This window comes from Plasmodium chabaudi (genome assembly GCF_900002335.3).
Source record: "Plasmodium chabaudi chabaudi strain AS genome assembly, chromosome: 11".
Taxonomy (NCBI): Eukaryota; Apicomplexa; class Aconoidasida; order Haemosporida; family Plasmodiidae; genus Plasmodium; species Plasmodium chabaudi.
Window position 1 is genome coordinate 1,081,710 of NC_030111.2, and position 22,353 is coordinate 1,104,062.

The window sequence follows — 22,353 nt, forward strand, 5'->3', positions numbered from 1 at the left end:
ATAATAAATATTTGGCTTTGCCCTTACCAACCTTTGAATTTTCCTCTATCGCTAAATTTGTATATATAATTTTTTCTGTACATATGCAAAAAAATATAAAAATATACTTTCCAAATTTGTATAATATTTGTGTAATGTTTTATTAAAATTATTTATTAAATAGGTTATGCAAATAATGTGTCGAAAATATTTGTAATTATATATAGCTGGCAAAAAAAAATTAAGTATATATTATCATGCATATATATATTATGTATATAATATATATTATATATCCATGTAGTATATTAAAATGGAGTGGGCGCCTAAAATAATATACATAAAATTGAAGAAGGAGGAATATGAATTGAATGCAAAATTGGTTTTATTTATTAGAGTAGAATAAAATAATTTATTATATACCTCTTTTATATTTCATGTTATTTCCTTTTAATGATCCAAGTAAAAAAAATTATTTTAAAATTTATAGTTAAAGAGAACAGTTTTAAATTCACATTTTTTACATTAAAATTTTAATTATAAATAAATAATATATAATAATATTTTTTAAAGGTATAAGATAATCTCCTTTTTTCATATTTATGAAATGGAAGTAAAAACACAGCATACTTTTTTTTTGTAGCTCTTTGTAAATATTCAAACTTGTGTGAGAATTTATTTATATTGTTAATGGGAAATATAATTTCAAAAGAGAAATGATTGGTATGTTATTATATTGTTTTTCTTTTTTTTTTAATTTAATAAAAAATATATATTTTTAAAAAAATGATTATATTTATCATTTTTGGTGTGTTGCTATAAATACGTTGTTTTGTCACAGTCGTTCTTTATGTTCCCTTTTCCGCTTTACTACATTATTCCCTCGATATTAATAAAATAACTAAGCAGCCATTTATCCATATGCCAACTTATCATGGTTTTATTCGTACTATATATACACATAGCTATCTTAAATCCTATGCAATATTGTGTTAATACATTTTTTACACTAATAATGGAAGTTGTGTATGGTGGCAATATGCACACAGCAAATATAAAAAGGAATATGCTTATATAAGTTGACGAATTAAATGATAGCTTTAATATTAATGGTCCTCTTAAAAAAGCAGTTGTAAATAACTATATTATATTTGGCCTGCATTAAATATGTACATAAAAATATAGCTAACAAACCAATCGTTCGACAAAAATAAATATTCACATTTTGTCAAATTATTTTAGAAAAATATAACATATATAGAAAGGTCACCATATTTTGTCTCTCATTATTATGTATTTAATTTCAGTAGGTTTTCAAAGTATGTATTGGTAAAAAAAATAAATAAAGCTAACCATTTTTTATCTCTTAAAAATATGAATAATTATGGAACGTAACAAATATATTCACATATGTATTTATTTTTTATACATATTAAACACCTTTTATTGTTATATATTTTTTTATTTTTATTTTTATTCCATAAAATGAAATATATATTTGAATAATAAAAAACGACACTATTTTTGAGAAGGGTTAAAACAAATGTTCAATAAATATATGAAATATTATGAATAATGAAAAGGAAAATTTATGTTTTTCCTGACTATTATTTTGATTAATATTTTCCGCATTGTGATGTAGATATGAATTATATGTGCCTATATAATAGTTAATTTACAAAAAAGGGAAACAAAAGAAATTGAATTGCATTTGTTTGCCTTATTCGTAATAATAATAATATATATACATAAAACTGAAAATTGTAGAAATCATATAATATACTCAAAAAATTAATAAAAATAAAATAGCGACTAGCCAAATAAGTAAAGAGCAATAATAAGCATCGTATAAACGAGGCTATATAAACACAAATGCAAATAGGAATGCTTAAATAAATGAAAACAAAGAAATAATGATGAATTGGTTTAAAAAAAGCGAGACTCCAGAAGAACCACCAGTTAAATCCGAATATGATAGTTATGTAGCACCACCACCTTTTGGTAATTATTTGGCTAAGAAACCAGAGAAACCTAAATCATTAAAAAATGAAAATTTAAATATAACTGAATTTAAAGGTTTTACTCCCCCACCCAAATTTGAATTTAAAGAAGATACAACAGGCAATCAATATGATCAAGACTTTTCTAAATATACAAGTAATAACTTTATAGACTCTTCATTTTATGATGATAAATCAAATATGCTTGATTTTACTTTAAGTCATAGAACTAGAGCATGTTTAGAAAGTGTAAAAATGGGTGTAAAAATGGGAACAATGGTTGGTGGAATTTTTGGAAGTTTGACAGGCTTATATGCATCTTTTGCTCATAAAAATTTATTTATTTTTCCTGTCTCCGTTATTGGAGGGGCTGCTAGTTTTGGTTTTTTCTTAGGATGTGGAATGATAGTTCGATGCTAACAATTGTATACATACGTTTTGCGCTATAAAATGGGTTTAAGCATTTGGGCATATATAGATAGCATAATAAATGAAAAGCTATTTTTCTCAACAAATTTACCAAAGCCTGCACCATATACTTTGTTTTATTTTATTTTATTTCAGTTTAGTTTAATACAGTTTCTTCTTTTTTGTAAATTTAAATCAATGCATAAGTCGCTTAAAATCCAGGATAAAGAACATTAATAGGTTACTTATCCATCTGTTACATACTTTTTTTTAATTAATAAAATTACATGAGCATGCACATGCCGTTTTATATTTTTTACTCTTATTTGGACTATCGATTTGGTATATATAATATTTTATTTTTTAAAAACTACTGTTTGAACATAAAATATATAAATCATTAAAATATATTTTTTTAAATATCATGAGTCAGTTAATACTTCCATTATTATCACTTTTGTTTTTCTTTTTTAAAATTAAGACGCATAGACATGTTTATATATGTACATATATCTATGCAGTGGTAAAAGGTATCGAAAAAAAAAAAAATATTTAAAATAATGTACATTAAATATTATAAAAACAATTGTACAAACAATGTATATGAAGAATTTAAGAAAAAAAAATTGTAAAATTTTTATTTTTTAACATTTTGTTGTGTATATATTTTAATTAATTCTGCTATTTCTTTCTCTGTTAAATATTTTTGGATAACCTTTCCGTCTTGATTTGACAAATAGGCTAATTCAATTTTTTCACATTTTGGGACTTCACTATCTGTGCTCTTAGCTAGCGTTTTTATAGCTAGCAATAAACCTTCTTGCAGGGTCATATCTTTTTTCCATTCCTTAAAAAAAAAAAAAAAAATACACAAATTTGTATGAACGTGCATGTAATATTTACAAACATTAAGTGCACACAAAAACGGACGTTTTTTATTACCTGCTTAAGAATAGAACTAGCTGTCAAATTATTTGTACCAATAGCGGTAGCAAACCATCCAGAATAATTTCCACTAGGATCGGTATGATAAAGTTGATAACCTTCTTTTGTATCATATCCAGCAATTAAAAAGCTAACTCCATATGGTCTCAATCCACCATATTGGGTATAGCTTTGTTTAATGTCACATATTTGAACTACTAATTGTGCTACTGGCTCAACATCATTATAATTATATAAATATCTTTGTGCATATAATCGTGATTGATTTATTAATATATTTGCATCAGCATTTAATCCTGCTACTCCACAAAATATATGATCATCAATTTTGTATATTTTTTCAAAATTATTAGCTTTATTTATTAACTTTGATATAAAGACTTTATCAGCACCTAATATTACACCATCATTAGTTATTATTCCTATAGTTATACTTGCATTGTTTATAGCTTCAAGTGCATATTCTACTTGATATAATCTTCCTTCAGGAGAAAATGTTGTTGTTCTACTATCATATCGCCTAGCCATATTTATATTTTTTTTTTTTTTTGCACAAATTTTTTAATATAATAATAAATTAAAAATGTTTTAGCTTATTTAGGATATCAATTCGTACTTTAAGCTATCCTTAAAATATTTCAGTTGATATATTGTAGTATAGGTAATAGAAACTTTATGTGTTAGTATTTATATATATTAATATACTTATTTCAAAATGCATTCATGTGTTAGTTCATAATATGCATAAATAAAGTATAGAGAAATTACTATATAAGTGTGGGGAGAAAAAGAAAAAAAATATATCGGAATGTAATACAAGATAAATATAATATATCCTGCTTTTTCGTGTAAAACTTATTTAAATGGTATATAACTATACTGTAGTAATTTAAAGGAGCACATTGGTAAAAAAAAAAAAAAAATAAATATAGTCACAGGAAATTGAAAATATTTATATGTAAAAATCCATGCATATATATATAGCATATTTTTATAAGGGAATAATTAAAAAAAGTATTAATGGTAAGAATTAAAGAATAGGTATAATTATTCATAACACATTATTTTTGTTTTGTGCTTTTATGTATACGTACAAATATTTAACGGTACTGTAAAATTTATTAGCGATTTCTGTTATATACATATTATTAATTTAAAAAACGAATAAATAAACACAGAAATTTTGAATACACGCATGACTTTTTTTTTGCAAAACATAGCCAACATAGTCTATTATATGTATATAAAATATTTTTTCTAATTAAATGCTATGGTAATCTATATTTTACATAAAAATATATTAATAAATAATTATTAAAAGGTGTAAGGAGAATATACGCTATTTTAGTTATAAAATTTATATATTTTTTGAATACAAAAAAAGTAACAGAGTAGGATATATTTTTCCATGATTGTAATTAAGCATTATATATAATATAATTATATATATAGTACATAATAATAGAACATATATTTTATAAAAACACATACACAAAAGTTATATATATATTTTATACTATTAAACACAAGCCTGTGTTTTATTTTTATTTTTGTTATATTTCTCTCTCTAATTACGCTGAATCTTGATAATATATATAGTGTTATATATATTATATAGTAGCTATATATGAACAAGGTATATTCATAAATATTTGTATACCATTTTTTTATGATATTATTATATTTTCACTATAGTGCTATGTTTGATTTATGGTTTCTTCCTATTTATCTATAAGAACTAGCTATTACATTATTATTTTTTTTTTACATATTTGAAAAAGAAATGAATAAACATTTAAAAAATAATCCATATTTATGTACATCATTTGTGAAAAATATTGTGTGCTTATCTATATTGATTAATAACATTTTGCAGTAATATATAAATATTCTCTTATAATTTTCCACCTGATTAGGTAATAAGTAATTACAAGTGTGTATATAAAATATATTAATTAGTAATAATAAAATGAGTTATGATCGAGCTATAACCGTTTTCAGTCCAGATGGACATCTATTACAAGTAGAACATGCCTTGGAGGCAGTAAAGAAAGGTGGTTGTGCAGTAGCTATAAAAAGTTCGAATTTCGCTGTTTTAGTTGTTGAAAAAAAAAATATTCCAAAACTTCAAAATCCAAGGACAACAGAAAAATTAGTTAAACTTGATGAAAACACATGCTTGGCTTTTTCAGGTTTAAATGCCGATGCAAGAATTTTAGTCAACAAGGTAACATAAAATGTGTTATTCAAAATGGTGGAAACATTATGCACTGTTATAGTTCGTTACTTTCATTTGTCATAATTTTTTGTATGCTTTACACATGCCTGCTTACTGTTTTCCAATTTTGTAGACTCGCTTGGAGTGTCAACGATACTATTTAAATATGGATCAACCCGCCCCTGTTGACTATATAGCAAAATACGTTGCAAGAATACAACAAAAATTTACTCATAGAGGAGGTGTTCGACCTTTTGGAATTGCAACATTAATAACAGGATTCAAAAATAATAAAGAAATCTGTATATATCAAACTGAACCCAGTGGAATTTATGCATCTTGGAAAGCCCAGGCAATAGGAAAGAATGCCAAGGTCGTTCAGGAATTTTTAGAAAAAAATTATCAAGAAAATATGGAAAAAAACGAGTGCCTCCTCTTAGCTTTAAAAGCGATATTTGAGGTAACCAATTGAAAACGTCGAAAAAGTTGAAAAAGTTGAAAATGTTGAAAAATGCGAGGACATTTTTTAATATTTCTTTTGTGCAGGTCGTTGAATTGAGCAGCAAAAATGTGGAGCTCGCTCTCCTTACCGAGGGAGAATTAAAATACATCGACGAGCAAGAAATTAATTCATTGGTAAGGCTAACAATGTTTTTTCACTTTCTATAGTTTCTCACGTTGATTTTTCTAAATTTATTTTTCTAATTTGACTTTCCCAATTTGATTTTCCCACGTGCTTAGGTCGAAATAATTGATAACGAGAGGACACAGAAGAATGCCCAGAATGATTAAACTGGATATTTATATAACCTTATATATGTGCATATTTTTTTATGTTGAATATAAAAAAAGAATTTATATGATAAAACAATTATTAAGAGTGTGTAGGTAGCGAAAATAAAATAAGTATGCCTATGCATATGTAAGCCTTTACAATGTATAACACATTTTTGTGCACACTTTGAAATGCAAAATTTACATTCTTTTTAATTTTTATACTATTTTTATATTATTTTAATAATATTATTCCATTTTTTCAGTTTTTGAATAACATTTTGCATAATGATTTATTCTATATATTTTCAAATACTCATATTTACAAAAAAAAAAAAACTTTTTGTTATCCTGTCTAGGAATTAGCATATTCAATACTGATAATTAATGTAGATCTTAAAATTTGTTGTAAAAAATGGTGGATCATGTAATTTGTTGTAAAAAGAATGGTGGATCATGTAATTTGTTGTAAAAAATGTTGGATCATATAATTTGTTGTAAAAAAAATGGTGGATCATGTAATTTGTTGTAAAAAATGGTGGATCATATAATTTTTACAACCTTGATAATAAGATTAAGTTAGATTTTTTGTGAGTTAGTAAATATATATTGTTCAATATTTTTAACTGGCAAATAAAATTTTAATAAATCCGAATTAAATGTTAAATCAACTTGAATAATTTTGTCTATTAGATATTTTGATATATTATCAATATTTTTATATATATCATTTATTTTTAAAATATAATTTTGTAAATTATTTTCTATTTTATTTTTATAAATTTTTATTTCTTTTTCCATTTTTTTTAAATTTTCATCATAAATTAAAATTTCTTTTTTTCTAAATTTATCAATTTCTTCTTCAATATTTTTATACATGTATTTTTTAATATTGTCTTTATGTTTATAAGCTTTGCTAATAATTTTTTTGGCTTCCTTTTCTCCACTAACTAGTAAATCTATATAACATATTTTTTCTTTCCCTTTATTACATTTCATACATTCACCAAATAAACAATTTTCATTATTCTCTATTCTTACTTTGTTTGAAATTTTATTATCCTTATCAATATTAAAAAAGCTATTACAATTTAAGTTGTAGTTCAAACAGAATGTATTTTTTTTCTTCGTTCTTTTAAGGCCCTTATCATGCTCGTTTCCCTTTTTCACGACTATATTTGCTTTATTTATTATGTTTAAATATGTGTTAGTATTAAAGAGGGCTTTTATATTATTATTATTTTTTTGTCCACCGTTTTTTACTTTGCAAAGGTTGTAGTTATTCATTTCTCGACATTCCACTTGTCTATAAAAATTATTAGTTAACTGATTTTTAAAGTTTTTTGAATAATTCAAATTATTATAACACACATAGTTGTTTTTTTTACACATTTTGTAATTATATAAATGAGTTAGGGGATCATTTTCGTTGTCTACAATTTTGGATAAGACACTAAAGCGTTTTACATTATTATATGCTTTATTTGGATTCGGTTTAAGGGAGTTACTGTTTATGACATGATTAGGAGGGGTGATATTGCTTCCCTTATGATTTATGTCATTATGCTGGTCTACATTTGTGTTTATAAAGTGATTGCTTTCCCTTTTTTGAATATGATTAGATAGTGGTATATTTGTCTTGCTATTTATTTGGTGCCCTTGTCTATTCGTTTTTAAATGAACGAGGTGAGGATTCCCACGTTTTGCATTTCCACATTTTGGGTTGTAAAAGAGATTGCTTTTTTTTTCTGTAAAATATTTTTCACATATATTAATAGTATGACTATTATTGAATTGGTTTCTTTTTGTTATGAGGACGTTATTTTTTTTATTTTGATTTGTATTCTCTCGTTTTTGATAATCCAAATGTGTTTCAAAATTATTATAATAAATATTTTGCTTACTATTTAAGTGGCAATAATTATGATTATTATTGGGAATGAATTTGTATATATCATTTGTATATAATGATTTTTTAAAATTTCTTTCATGATTTATTTTCGAATTTAATAAATATTTTATTTTACAAAATTGACAAATATATAGGGATTGATTTATTAATTTATTGCACACAAAAAAATGTTTACAAGCATTTTTAATATAACTTTTATCACCTTGTTTTTTACTTTCTACATCCATATTAAATCAAATATACACATATGTCTATACCATTTGATGTTATTAAAAGGGGTTGAATAAAAATAGGTGAAAACATGTTTACATACTTTTTTTATTTGTATAGGCATATTGTTTTTCCATTTAAAAAATGCCAAAATTTTGAAAAAAATTAAAATAAGGAAATGAATAAATATTGGATTGGCATAAGCCAGTTTTGATAAATCATTGAATTTGTATATTTAATAAAACATAAAAAAAATAAATAAGTTTATACTATAAAAATATGTAGTCAACAGGTTTATATACATTTGGTATACTTGCGTATATACACACACAAATATGTAAATTTGGAGTAATAAAAAAAAATTTTAATAAATAAGCAGACGATTAAAGTAGCCTACTGATAATGATGGGTAGAAAGTAGTTTATAATAAATGCGCCAAATGCAAACTATTTATTTATTTATTTTATGTCGTGAAATGTTTTATATATTCCTTCCTCAGCATTGTCATATGTCTATATAGTCACCTTTTTTTACTTACCCTTCTTCCGTACTTTTATGGACTACATGATCAAACTTGTTTATTGTTTTGAGAGCTAGGGCATGCCCAGGGCTTCACAACTCGTCGACATTAAAATGGTGCGCATGACTAATGGTGCGCATGACATTTTTAATAAATTTATAAAATAAAAACGGGTTACACAAAGTTAAAAAAATAATAAAGTTGAATTACATAAACATTGACAACGGACACAAACAGAAAGGCGTGTGCAAACATGCATGGGTTAGTATGAAAAAGGAATCAAACTAAACAAGACCATTTTGGTTGTCGTTAATATTGGTGCTAATATCTGTAGTGTCATCATAATTAATTTTATTTTTTTTTAATTTCATTATAATTTGATTTTTAAAATGAATTATTTGATCCTTTTGTTTTATTTTTTCATCTTGCATTTTAATATAATCGATACAAGTATAATACATATTTAACATATTTTTAAGGAACACACTATTTTGATATTCCAACCTTTTTATATGACTTAAAAGTAAATTTTTTTCTTCATCATTTTCAAACATATCTAATGTTACATTATAGATATTATTTTTATTTCTTGATATAACATCATCATTCTTTTCTTCATCAGTAATATTTGAATTATCATTTGTAGAAACTGTTTGCTTACAGTTACTACTTACTTTCGAATGAATATCAAAATAAAGATCGTTTATTTCGTTGTAATTGTTGGCTTGTTCATTTCTAGGTCCTTGCAAATTGACATACCCTACGCCTTTACCATTTCCACTGTTTTGTCCACCATCCTTATGATTAATAAACGATTGGTGATCGATTTTATAGTGATAGGGCTTCTTATATATGTTTGCCTTTTCAACACTTTTATTAAAAACCTCTCTCTTTTCAAAAGTTTCATTTTTTTTATTACCTATATTTGGAATATAATTATTTACAAAAGCAGGAGATTTGTGAATATTAACATTTTGATCGATCTTTGGTTTGGTAGTTTTTCCCTTTGGGGTGTAATAGGTGTGTGGTTTATTTTCAAAAAGTATATTATTACGTTCTTTTATATTTTTAGTATTAGTATGATTATATTTTGAGAAGGAGCTATATTTATTGTTTATTCCTCTATGATTGTTGGGTTTCGAATTAATTACATTCACATGTTTATCTTCAGCAGTATATTCACAATTTCGATTGCCCTTCTCATTATTTTTACAATTTTTATCTTTCATATTCGTCTTACTCTTATTTTCATTGCCATATTTTTCTTCCCAAATATATTTATGATTTACATTCTTCATTTTATATTTTTACTAAACATAGTTGTGTATATATATTAATACATATTTTGTAGAATTCACATTTTTTTTTTTTTTTTTTTCATCATATTTTTTGTTCAGGCTTTTTAACATGCTTTCACAAATAGCCATGCCATTATTTTGTGTTTCAAACTTTTATCATTCTTACTTTTTATTTCATTAATATGCAAAATATAAAGAAAAAATTGTATAACTATAACAGTGACGTAAAAAAATGTTAACTCCCGTTGTTTGATAAGGTATGTAAACATTTTTACATATACCATTTTAATGTGCATTTATAAAATAGCGAAAATAAATTATTTTTTTTTTTTTTTTTTTTTTTATAAAAATATTGCTTTAAAAAATAGCAAAATTTTTTTGCTTATACAAATGATATAGGTATTTACATACTTTGTTTTATTAAGAACAGTTTTTTTATTTTTCGAATGTTTCAAATGGAATTCATAAATGCACAACTTAAAAAGTATGAACCAAAAACAGAAAAAAAACACAACGAAGCAAAGTGAAGAAAGTGCAAATGAAAAATGCAAAATGAAAAAATGCAAAATGAAAAGATACAAAAAGGGAAAATACAAAATGAAAAAATACAATATACGCTTATGACGTTGCGTTAGAATAAAAACGAAACACATGCATACTTATATGTGTGATGGTTGGCACACTTACAATATAGCAATATCTGAATTTAAACATTAAACAGAAAATTAAATGATTAGGATAATTTGGAGTATTATGACAAATTAAAACAATCCCCATATTTTGCAAATTTTATTAAAAAGGTATTTGTATAGAAGGTAAGGGTGTATTGGGTTGTACGACTCGATTTCTATTACGCAAGTAAAGAAACTGGTCTATGGTTTGTATATTTATATTTTGGTACGACTCGCTAGTTTTGATATTATTGTGACTCAAACTTTGGGAATGAAATAACTCGGCGTCTTTGTGTAAAAACATAAAAACAGAAAAATAGAAAAACGAAAAAAGACGTGAAAAAAAATCCTGAGGCTTGAGATATGATAGATATGAGACGAATATATTGTACTTGCTTAAAAGGGAATATAAATAAATGTGGATTTTTATTTAAAATAAGTAACATATAATTAATACCTTGGGATATAGTAGAATGTGTAATACTATGTGAAAAAAAATATAAGCGTCTTAAAAAATTTTGTATTGGATTAGTACATACAGAAGTTGAAAAAATAACAATAAATTCGAATATTACATTCAATATTTGATTATATTTAACTTTTTTATTAAATAAATTATGTAAATGAATATTTTCATTTGTTATTATGTTTATACAATCATTATTATATCCATCTCTAAAATTGTTATTAATATATCTTGAAATAGCATTACATAAATCTTGAAAAAGCCCACATATAGTTCTTTTACCATTCTGTGTAATATCATTTTTTAATGCACCAGATCCACTATATATTATACTTATAGCATTTGCATTGTTGATCCAATTCTTTCTATATAACATTTCATGGTACTTATTTTTAAAGAAGTAAAAAGGGAAGTTATTTTTTTGATCGATATTTATATTTATATTTTTTAATTGTAAAAATAAAACGCATTTTGATAAAAAGCTTTGAAAAACATTTGTTCTATCTAAACAATCAACACAATTTACTCGGAACACTCCATTTTGAAAATTATTAAATTTAATTGATGACCATGATTTATGAACTCCTCCATGTTCTAAATTATATTTTTTATCATTAGGAATTGTAATAAAAAAATAAGAATAATTTGTTAAATCATTAATTATCGATTTTAAGGAACCTTGAAATTTTTCATAATTTAAATTTTTAAGTTCACTATTAAAATCAAACCAAATATAACTATGATCAACATTACATTCTTTTAAACATTTTTCAAAATGTTCTCCTAAATATTTTTCTTTATATCCTCTATTTATTAAATTTGTAATATGTATTTTGCCATATTTATTTTTTAATTTTTGCATATGTAAATTTATTGTTTTTATATTTTTTGTCATATCAAAGCATATATTTATTTTGGGTCTTAAACTTAATCCTGGTTCTTGAGACCATAAAACTGGTATAGATCCTCTTATTATTATGTAACTAAAAATATGTGTATTCGTTAAATCTTTACAAATTACTACCTGCTCTGTTTCAACAAAATTTGCTACTTCCCCTTTTTCATTTCCACCTCGGCACCAAAATCGGACTCCACCTCTGTTCTTATTTTTACGGGATATCAAAAGGAGGTGTACTTTGTTTATATCACCATCTGTTTTGCTGCCACCCTTTTCAATTTCCATGGCAATCGAATTGACATACCCATGTATCGGAAATATAACAAAAGCATACCCATTGACTTTTATAAAATTATCTAAGATTTTCCAATTCCATGCATACTCTGGATTTATTTCATCAAAATGAAGTTTTTCAAAAACTAAAACTTCTTTACATTTTGTATCGTTATTATTCATATAATTCTTAGCCATTGTTTTTATTTTTGTATCAATATTATTTCCATTTTTTGATTCATAAATATAATTTGTTTGTAAAGATACTGTTAAATTGTAGTAGTAGGAAAAATAGAATGGGCCTTTATTAAAAGCGCTGAAAAAATAATTCAAGGTATCTAAAATTCCTCTCTTTAAATTACTATTTTTAAATTTATGTATATAAGATTCATTGTTATATCCTGAAACAGGGTTATCCATAAATATACCATTTTGATTGGCTGCATTATTAAAAGAATCGTCCATGCTTGGTGCGATCTTGTTATTTCTTTTTGTATAATAGCCATTATAATTACTACTACAATTAATTCCTTTAGTACTGTTGCATACTCTAGTTAATCTCCCACTATTCCATAAACGACAAATCTCATACTCATAATTTTCAGACCCATTTTTATTTATCTCTCCCTTATTGAGTTGAATAAATGATATTTTTTTAATTCTATAAATTGCATGATTAAATAAATAGGATACAATTTCTGCATCCGAAACAATTACTAAAAAATTTATATTATCTGCCTTGATTATTCCCAAACATCCAAAAAACCAAAATCGATTATCTTCTTCATCTTCATTTTCATCAAGAATGTTTTTATCAATATATTCCTTTTCTTTCGTTAAGTTTAACTCTTCAGTATACGATATTTTTAATGTTGATTTAACAAAATTTTCAACATTAACAACGGATACATGGCTTTTATGAAATTCTAAATAATACTTTTTCTTGGGTATAGTACAAGCACTATCCATTTTTATCTATGCTATTCGAAGCTTATCACTGTGACAGTTTTCTGCTTTTATTTATATATTTTTTTTTTTGAAAATTTAACATAATTATATTGTGAAGGGAAAAATAACAACTATATGTATATACATGCTTTTTTAATACTATGGATATAACATTATCAAAAAATCCCCAAATTTTCTTGTATTATATTGTTACTATTAGGAGAGCATAAATATGTAGGTATATATACAAAAGCTTTAATTCATTCTTCATTTAAATTAATTTTTTTTTTATTTATGCATAAACGTGCTAGGCTTTTTATTCTCTTTTTTTTTTGAATATATAATATTGTATATATTTAGCAATTATTGTTTAAATAATGTAAAATGTTAGCCAAATTTTTTTTTAATCGCCATTTTACATAAAAAATTAAATATGATCATTTGTTTTGTTCTTTTTTATTCTATTTTTTTTTTTTTTTTTTTTTTTTTTTTTTTGATACGCATTTATATTTTTATTTATGATAATTATTTTACATATAAATATGTTGTATGTTTATTTAGGCACAAAAATAGTTATGCGAAATTCTCATATAATGCTTGATAATTATATATTTTTTTACTTAAGTAAATATATATGTTAAGTATTTTATATTTACGTGAATACAACAAGCATATGCTATATATTCCTCTTTTTTGATATAAACTTATATTTGCAAATACAACAAATATATAGCCAATATGTTTTTTCAACCTTAACAAGCTACTTTTCCCCTTTTTAACCTGAACAAGCAATATTTTTCATTTTTAACCTGAACAGGCAATATTTTTCCCTTTCAACATTAACAAATAACATATTTTATTCTTTTGAATTGTTAATATAAATTTTATTTAAAAAAAATTATAAATAAAATTATGAACAGGAATGTATATTTGTCAAAAAAAAAAAGTGATATAGAAAAACTACTATACATAAAAGTTGGTTTTATTATGTTTATGGAAAATTTAGTATAGAAAAAGCCCATAGCTTATACACAAAAATATCAAATTAATACAAAATGCAATCATTCAAAAACAAAGGATTTTAAAAAAACTTTTTAAATTTAAATGGTCTTGATTTTGAATATTTAACTCTTGTCATATTTTTTTTCTTTTTTTCGATACGCTTTTTAGCTTTCTTATCCTTTTTAAGTCTCTTATCAACAAACTTAACCATCGTTTTTCCTCCCTTTTTGTTTTTCTTGGCCATCTTAGATCCTTTTCCAGTGCACACAACATATGACTTTTCTCGTTTTTTTTCTAAAAATTAACAAAATAAAATATGAACAAAATAAAGTGTGGACAAAATAAAGTGTGAAAAAAATAAAAGGTGGACAAAATAAAACATGAACAAAATGAACTTCTACATATTTTATTATTTCAAAACTGATTGGCTTACCTGATTTGTTCTTTTTCAATACATTTGCTATAGCTCTTTGTTTTAAGAATGGGTCATCTTCATCTTTTTCGATTCTTCCAATTTTTGCTTCTAATTTTTTCATTTTTGTAATTTCTCTCTTTTTATTTCTCATTTTAGCTTCAATAACCTTTTTAATAGGCATTTTTGTTATTCTATTAATTTTACTTTTATATTGGTCTAGTACAGTTTTATCTATTGGTATGACTGGCCTTCTATATTTTTTTTCTTCTTCGACAAACCATTCAGGTAATGTATCTTCGTCTTCAAGATATGAATGTCTATTAAAAGAATCATCAATTAAATCCATTCTACTTTTTTTATGAATTAATTTTTCTCCTACATATTTTATAAATGCTAATTCATCATCATCTTTAATTAAATTTGAAAAATATTTATTAACATGTTCAGAATTATTTGTATCTGTTTTTACTATAGAAAAAGATGCATTTTTTATCTTAGTTTCGTTGTTTCCGTATTTTTCCCTTAATTTTTTATTTTTCTCTTTTTTGGCTAGTTTTGCAGGTAGCGGTATTTTGGGAAGGTTCTTTGCGCTCACTTCTTTTATCTCGTCACTGCTCTCTTCTTCTTCTTCAGCATCTTCCTCATCCCCTTCCTCAGAATTTTCAGCATGCTCAGCGTCTTCACCATTTTCATCATTATTCAACTGGTTAAATATGTTAGAGAATATTTTTTGATCAAAGAATCTGTTTGTACTTGTTGGAGATTCATCTTCTGGTTCTTTTTCCTTTAGATTTTTTCGTATCATTAAAATTTTATCAACTATTTTTTTAATATGTTCATTTTGATTTATTGCATCTTCATATTTATCAGTTTGAGTATCTTGATTGGTTTCTAAACTGTCGTTATCATTCTCTTCCATTTCATCTTCATCAGATGAGATATCTGAATCATCTTCATCCTCACTAAGATATTCATTTAATTTTTTTTTCATCATTAATTCTTCATTTTTAAGTTCCATAATTTTTTGAATTTTCATTAACTCTTCGTTTTTAAAATCCATTGCCCTTTTTCTTCTTGTTAGTTTTTCATCTTTATTTTCATCGTTTTTTTTATTTTCTTTAATTTTTTGTTGTTTATAATCTAAATCAACTAGATATTCTAATCTACCTAATTCATCATCTTCATCGATTTCGTCATAAATTTGATCTTCGTCATTTTCTTCATCGCTAGCTGAAAAGTTTTCTTCATTGATATCAAGTTTATTATTACTTTTGCTACTGTTTAATATATTTAAATGATCTGTAAATTTTTGTTTGTTCAATAGGTTTAACATATCTTTACTAAAATGTATATCATTTTCATCATAATCTATTTTAAGTGGTTTATTTATTTTTTTTTTTTCAAGTTCTTTTTTTAATTTTTTTTCTTTTTTTTTTTTTAATTTTTTTTCTTTTTTGTCAATATATTTTGAAAATTCATTTATACTTTCATTTCCTGATTCTTCATCAGAGGAATTACTCAATTCATCTGATTTATCATCACAAACTGTCGATTTTGTATTAATTTTTTCTGCACTTATTGGGCTTTCTTCTTTACTAATTGCAAAAGTAGTATTCGTATTTTCTTCTTCATCGTTTACGTCTTGTTTTGTTTTTTCTTTACTATCCATTAACAATTTTGTGACAGATTTTTTAATTTTGTATCTCCATTTGATCAAATGGAAAAGATCTGATTTTCCCAAAACTTTAAGATCTTTACAGAGGTTGAAAATTTCATTATTTGTTGATTTATTTGTATAGATAGCTTCATAAGTCTTTTTTATTAATAAGCTTGGCGAATTTTCATAATTTTTATCAAAAATAAATTTATTACTTTTAATTAATAAATCAACATAATTATCATTATTTATAAAATCAGTTATATTTGTTATTCTATAATCATCACCTTCTTCATAACCTTGTCTGTTTTTTTTTTTTTTTTCTTTTAAAATACTACTTAATCCTTTTTTTTTCTTTGCTTTTTGCTTAGCAGTATTACTATCACTATCATTTTCGCTACTATCATTTTCCGATTCATCATTTCCTTTACCTTTTGAATGAGAGTTAGGTAATTTATTTTCATCTTTCCTAAACTGGCTACTAAATATGTAAGTATAATCAAAATACTTTTTATCAATTTTATTTCCTAAAAAGTTGAGCCCAATTAAATAAATTTCAGAAGATATTTCTCTACTACTTCTTGGTTTTATATGTTTAACTTCTGTAAATAATTTTTCTAAAACCCAAATTAAAGATACATATTCTTCATTTCTAAATACTTTTGTAATGAATATTCCTCCTCTTGTTAAAAATTTATAAGCTAATTTGATACTACTAAGCACTAGAATATTTTGATTAAAACTGTCATAGGAATATGTAGTACCAACATTAGGTGCCCCATCATTTAATATAACATCTGCTTTTTCATATTTTATTATATCTTTAATTTTTCTTATACATTCAACTGAAGTTATATCACTTTTTATAGTAATTACATTATTATCAATTTTACGAATAGGCATTAAATCAACTCCTATAATTGTACTGCTCTTACTCATATTTTTATAAGCCACTTGTAACCATCCTCCTGGTGCTGCACATAAATCTATTAATATATTTGCATTTTTAAATATATTATATTTTTTTGCTATTTGAATTAACTTAAATGCTGACCTAGCTCTATATCCTGCTGATTTGGCTAGCTTATAATATTTATCTATTCTCTCTTTTCCGACCTTTTTCTTTTTCCCCATTTTGGCTACTTTTGAGTACGTAAAAATGGCTAGCTACTCCGTCAAAATTCGTCTACGTTTATTCAAGCCGCTATATATGCTCGCGTGAATTTTCCGTTGCTGAAAATGTCGATGTATCAAATTTTCTAAACATTCAGGGGGCTCATTCTTTGGAGTATGTCATGCCAAGCTGTCAGTACATGCAAATGCTTGCAAATGCTTGCAAATGATGTAATGCTTTTACTTACTTATCTGCCCGTTTAGTTTACTATGTCACTGTAATTGGAGAGATATGCATACGTGATATATACAATTTGAGAAAATCGTAAATCAAAAAAATATCAATTATAATGAAGCATTTAACTAGTTTTTTGCCCAGCACTTGGTTTTATCTTTTTTTCCTTTTTATTAAATTATTAAAGTGAAAAAAAAATTAAAAAAAATTAAAAAAAAAAAAAAAATATATATACCATCCCAATCATATTTGTTTGTCCCTTACACGATGATATAATTTAGTAAAATTATGATAAAGTAAAATAAGCAAATTACAATTAAAAAAACATTTATTATTTTATAGAAAATATTAAACTTTTTTTTTCCAAAAAGGATATGTAGAACAATCGTTTTTTTTTTTTTTAAATTATGTATATTCTCATTTGCAGTATTTTATAAAATTTTTGTAAATTCATTCATGGCGTATTTAATTAATTTTTTTTTTAAAATTATAGAGGCCCCGAATTTTACAATTTTGTTCGTGGCATACAGTTTGTATTTTATATGCCCCTAATTATGTTTTAAAAAATGTTACTTTATTTTTTTCAATTTTCTTATTTATTTTTTCAATTTTCTTATTTATTTTTTCAATTTTCTTATTTATTTTTTCACTTTTCTTATTTATTTTTTTCACTTTTTCTTCCCTTTTTAAGACAAAGCTTTGCAACCATTTGATTACTCTATTAAAGGGTGGCATTATGCTGTTCTAAAACTTTCAAAATAAATTTCTTTTATTTCTCAAGTGGTAATATATCTTTATATCACTACTTGATAAGTATTTTTTTATAAATATTTATTTTAAGATTATGAGAAATGTATCAAGTTTTATTTTGTAAAAATAAAATATTAATTTAATTGGAAAGGAAAAAAATTAGAATAAAAATTGGTGTAATGAAATACGAGCCAAAAATGAAGTATATAAATATAAAGGATGAATGTACATAGACTTATATTTTTCATTATGCAACTAATGCGCATAGCATTTACAAATAATTATGTAAAGAATAGCTGTTAAAAATTATAGTTCAAAGGGTTATGTACGAATAACAAAAAAAGAAAATAATAGAAATAAATAGGAAAGGAAATGCGCATAATAACATTTTTCATATACTGTTTATAGTAATACATATACAAAAACAAGTTAAAAATATATAATGCTTGAGAAAGTATAAAGAAATAATATATTCGGATTGTTTTTATATATTTGTTTATGTCATTTGTATGTCTCCGATCGATACTATGGCCACGATCAAACCGTATAATCCTGTGCAGAAAAAGGTTAAGCAATGTATTAATAGTGTGAAAAATATGCATAGGTAATGGTAATATTGCACTGTTTTGTATGAGGTTATATGAGTAGACGTACCTATAACACTTGCGCATATCTCAATCATTAACATTCTAACAAAAAGGTCTGAACTGTGAGCATCTCCTAAAGCGCACGAACTTCCTGTTATTCCAACAGCAACCCTGAAAAAAATGCATATAATAATATGATCATGTGGAAAAGGTATATATCTTTCTTCCTATTCGTGAAGAAAGCAATATTTGTATGCATTCAATTTTAGTGAGCTTGTTGAACGTGCTTAGATTTTCATATTATTCTTTGTTAGCAATGTGTATAATGTAGGAACATACCCAGAGACGAGGTTTGATAAACCGGCGGTTAGTCCACTTGCAAATAGCGCCCACCCTCCTCTTATGCTGTTCATAATTAATGGATCTGTTTGTGGTGTTAAAACAAGTGGAGAATGCACTTCAGTTTTTAATCCGCTCAATTTGATTTGCAAAAAAACTGCAGTAATAACTCCATACATACCTAAAGAATATGTCAAATCACAAAAATTGTAAAATAAAATATTATACTTTTTTTATAAACATATATTATTTTTTTTCTTTTTTTTAAATATATATACCTAATGCTTCACAAAAAATGATGGAAATTAAATTTTTTGAAATAATACGTGGAGCTTTTACTGAGGCTCCAACTATACTAGTACCACATATAAATATTCCCCTGAGGTTGTAAAAAAAAATTGGATATTATATATGTGTGTGCAAATATTTTTTTTTATTTTTCATTATAAAAATGGGAGATATATTTTGTAAAAAAAAGACAAGCTAGCTTCGTCCCATATAATATTCATTGGAAGTATTTTTAATTTGCATATTTTGTTGTTGTATATTTACCATGCTGCACCAATAATAGAAAGGAATAAAGATAAAGCAATTCCTAGCAACGCCCAGTTATATGGCGATATACCCCGAATGATTTCAAACCATGAATTATACATTATTTATATTGTCTTTGTTATATATATATATTAGTATGCTTTATTTAATTTCCTTTTAAAAAAATTAAGATATATTGAAATGTTATACATCAAGTTTGTTACTAATTTGAAGATTATGTTTGATATTTTACAAATTTTTAATTTATATTTTCTATGTTTCCTTACTTAAATAAATAAATTGTGTGTTTATATGATCATACTTTAATTCTTCCTTTTATGAAAGAAATTTGTTTATACTTAAAGTTGTGTAAATTTTTTGGCTTTCAATTTAAATTTATGAAAAATATATCTTCTTTTACTTTTGTCAAAAAAAATTATAAATATAGTTCTTATTTCTTATGCTTTGTCAAACTCGTTTTGATATATATGTTGAATTATTTTATATTTCAAAATGTATTCTTAAGGAATATGAATAATAAAGTAAATTGCAAACTTTCTACACAATGATTTGGATTGAATTGGCTTGGAAAATTTATAACTACGTTTGTTTTTATACTTTTCGTCGTTTTGCCGTTTTCTGCTTTTTCATATTTTTTATTTACATAGGAAAATAGCCCTTAATAATTTTAAAAAAAAAAAAAAAAAAAAAAAAAAAAACTATAAATACTGTATACATAAAAAAAGGAATAATATTTTTAATTCCCTTAAAAATAAAATATCGAAATTTCCTGCTTTAAAAAATATGTAAATATGCATAAGTAAATAATATGCAATTTGCTATATTATTATATATTATATGCATTATCATTTTTTTTTCTTTTATATACCTTTTATTATTTCGTTTCAAATTTTATTTATTTAATATATTATAATAATGCAAGGAAATTTCCATTTATATATAATAAATTTTATTATGCATAGCCGTATTTATACAATAATATATATAATATATTGTATATATTTTTTTTTTTTTTTCCTTTAATTATGTAATATACTTTTTTCATATAGTTAAAAAAATATATAACAAATTAAAAAACGAAAAAAAGAAAATCGCATATTCCTTATAAGAGAAAGGGAAATTACTAAGTAGTGTGCAAATTATTATATAAATATAATTTTACAACTTAAGATATATTAAAAAAATGAAGGAAAGAAAATACATAATTTGTGTATATTAATATGTTGGGAAAATAAAGGTGTGATTTTCATATGTAAAACCTATAAGCCTTATAAAAATTGCAAACCGCATTAATCATTTATGTGAAAAAATAAAAAAGGTATATACCTACACTTGTCAAAAATGTGTATATATACATAATAGTATGCATACACTAATACTTCGACATATTGAGTAAAAGAAAAAAGAAAAAAAATATATTAAAAATTTATTTTGTCCTTTTTGGTTTAAGGAAGATACCTCCATGTGTTTGGAAATGTCACACCTTCCACAGGGAGATATATATAAGTTAACTTTTAAACATGTGAAAGCACAATTTTGTGAATTACTTTCAAAATATTCGATAAAATATGACATTCCGTTGGAACTTTTACTATGCATCATAAAGGTTTTCTATATTTTGCATAGTACAACATGTATAAACTATAAAACCATATTTCAACGGGTCATAAAAAAATAAAAGTTTTCCTTAAATCATAGTTTCCCTTTTTTAATCCTTTACAAATAATGTTTATGAACTATTTTATTATACTTTGACTTTTTTTTACAACATTTCAAAGTATAAGTTAAAAAAAAAACAAAAAAATTGTCCCATTTTAGTGACAATAAAAAAAATAATCATTACATTTTATGGATTAAAAAAAACGTATTTCTACAATGTTTTTGTTTTTCACATATTTGACCTTAAAAATGGCTAGTTTAATTTTCTATTTTTTTTTCTTTTGCTAAATATTTACTTATGTATTTCTCTACACTATAATAATATATAAAGTATTTTCATACATTTTCCGATGATCCATTATTATAGTTCTATATCTTATCATTTTGGCTATTCATTACATTATTATATGTACATTTTATTTTTCCGCTATTTTTAAATAATTATTTTCCAATTTTTATCTATTCCCTTTGAGCAATTTCAAAATTTTATAATTTTTTTTTGCGTGCTCCCTTTTGGCGAT

The 22,353-nt window shown here is 24.1% G+C and overlaps 8 protein-coding genes across 8 annotated transcripts; 2 read left to right on the forward strand and 6 right to left on the reverse strand.

Moving 5' to 3' along the window:
* Nucleotides 1–1,892: 1,892 nt before the first annotated feature.
* Nucleotides 1,893–2,399, forward strand: PCHAS_1129800 (reactive oxygen species modulator 1, putative; the record flags this gene model as incomplete). The annotated part of the gene is made up of 1 exon (XM_740925.1): nt 1,893–2,399. The coding sequence occupies one exon, from the start codon at nt 1,893–1,895 to the stop codon at nt 2,397–2,399; it is 507 nt and encodes a 168-aa protein (XP_746018.1).
* A 625-nt stretch (nt 2,400–3,024) lies between these two features.
* On the reverse strand, nt 3,025–3,860 carry PCHAS_1129900 (proteasome subunit alpha type-4, putative; the record flags this gene model as incomplete). Its single annotated transcript, XM_733424.2, has 2 exons — nt 3,025–3,234; nt 3,330–3,860. The coding sequence occupies 2 exons, from the start codon at nt 3,858–3,860 to the stop codon at nt 3,025–3,027; spliced, it is 741 nt and encodes a 246-aa protein (XP_738517.2).
* A 1,441-nt stretch (nt 3,861–5,301) lies between these two features.
* Nucleotides 5,302–6,342, forward strand: PCHAS_1130000 (proteasome subunit alpha type-7, putative; the record flags this gene model as incomplete). Its single annotated transcript, XM_016798651.1, has 4 exons — nt 5,302–5,559; nt 5,684–6,010; nt 6,097–6,186; nt 6,292–6,342. 4 exons carry the CDS (start codon nt 5,302–5,304, stop codon nt 6,340–6,342), a joined length of 726 nt encoding a protein of 241 aa, XP_016654031.1.
* Nucleotides 6,343–6,903: 561 nt separating this feature from the next.
* On the reverse strand, nt 6,904–8,463 carry PCHAS_1130100 (conserved Plasmodium protein, unknown function; the record flags this gene model as incomplete). The annotated part of the gene is made up of 1 exon (XM_738709.2): nt 6,904–8,463. The coding sequence occupies one exon, from the start codon at nt 8,461–8,463 to the stop codon at nt 6,904–6,906; it is 1,560 nt and encodes a 519-aa protein (XP_743802.2).
* A 787-nt stretch (nt 8,464–9,250) lies between these two features.
* On the reverse strand, nt 9,251–10,264 carry PCHAS_1130200 (conserved Plasmodium protein, unknown function; the record flags this gene model as incomplete). The annotated part of the gene is made up of 1 exon (XM_738707.2): nt 9,251–10,264. The coding sequence occupies one exon, from the start codon at nt 10,262–10,264 to the stop codon at nt 9,251–9,253; it is 1,014 nt and encodes a 337-aa protein (XP_743800.2).
* Nucleotides 10,265–11,183: 919 nt separating this feature from the next.
* Nucleotides 11,184–13,541, reverse strand: PCHAS_1130300 (phosphoinositide phosphatase SAC1, putative; the record flags this gene model as incomplete). Its single annotated transcript, XM_735796.2, has 1 exon — nt 11,184–13,541. The coding sequence occupies one exon, from the start codon at nt 13,539–13,541 to the stop codon at nt 11,184–11,186; it is 2,358 nt and encodes a 785-aa protein (XP_740889.2).
* Nucleotides 13,542–14,601: 1,060 nt separating this feature from the next.
* Nucleotides 14,602–17,728, reverse strand: PCHAS_1130400 (large subunit rRNA methyltransferase, putative; the record flags this gene model as incomplete). The annotated part of the gene is made up of 2 exons (XM_016798652.1): nt 14,602–14,816; nt 14,956–17,728. The coding sequence occupies 2 exons, from the start codon at nt 17,726–17,728 to the stop codon at nt 14,602–14,604; spliced, it is 2,988 nt and encodes a 995-aa protein (XP_016654032.1).
* Nucleotides 17,729–19,188: 1,460 nt separating this feature from the next.
* On the reverse strand, nt 19,189–20,274 carry PCHAS_1130500 (V-type proton ATPase 21 kDa proteolipid subunit, putative; the record flags this gene model as incomplete). The annotated part of the gene is made up of 5 exons (XM_016798653.1): nt 19,189–19,244; nt 19,347–19,450; nt 19,619–19,799; nt 19,897–19,997; nt 20,171–20,274. 5 exons carry the CDS (start codon nt 20,272–20,274, stop codon nt 19,189–19,191), a joined length of 546 nt encoding a protein of 181 aa, XP_016654033.1.
* Between the last annotated feature and the right edge of the window lie 2,079 nt (nt 20,275–22,353).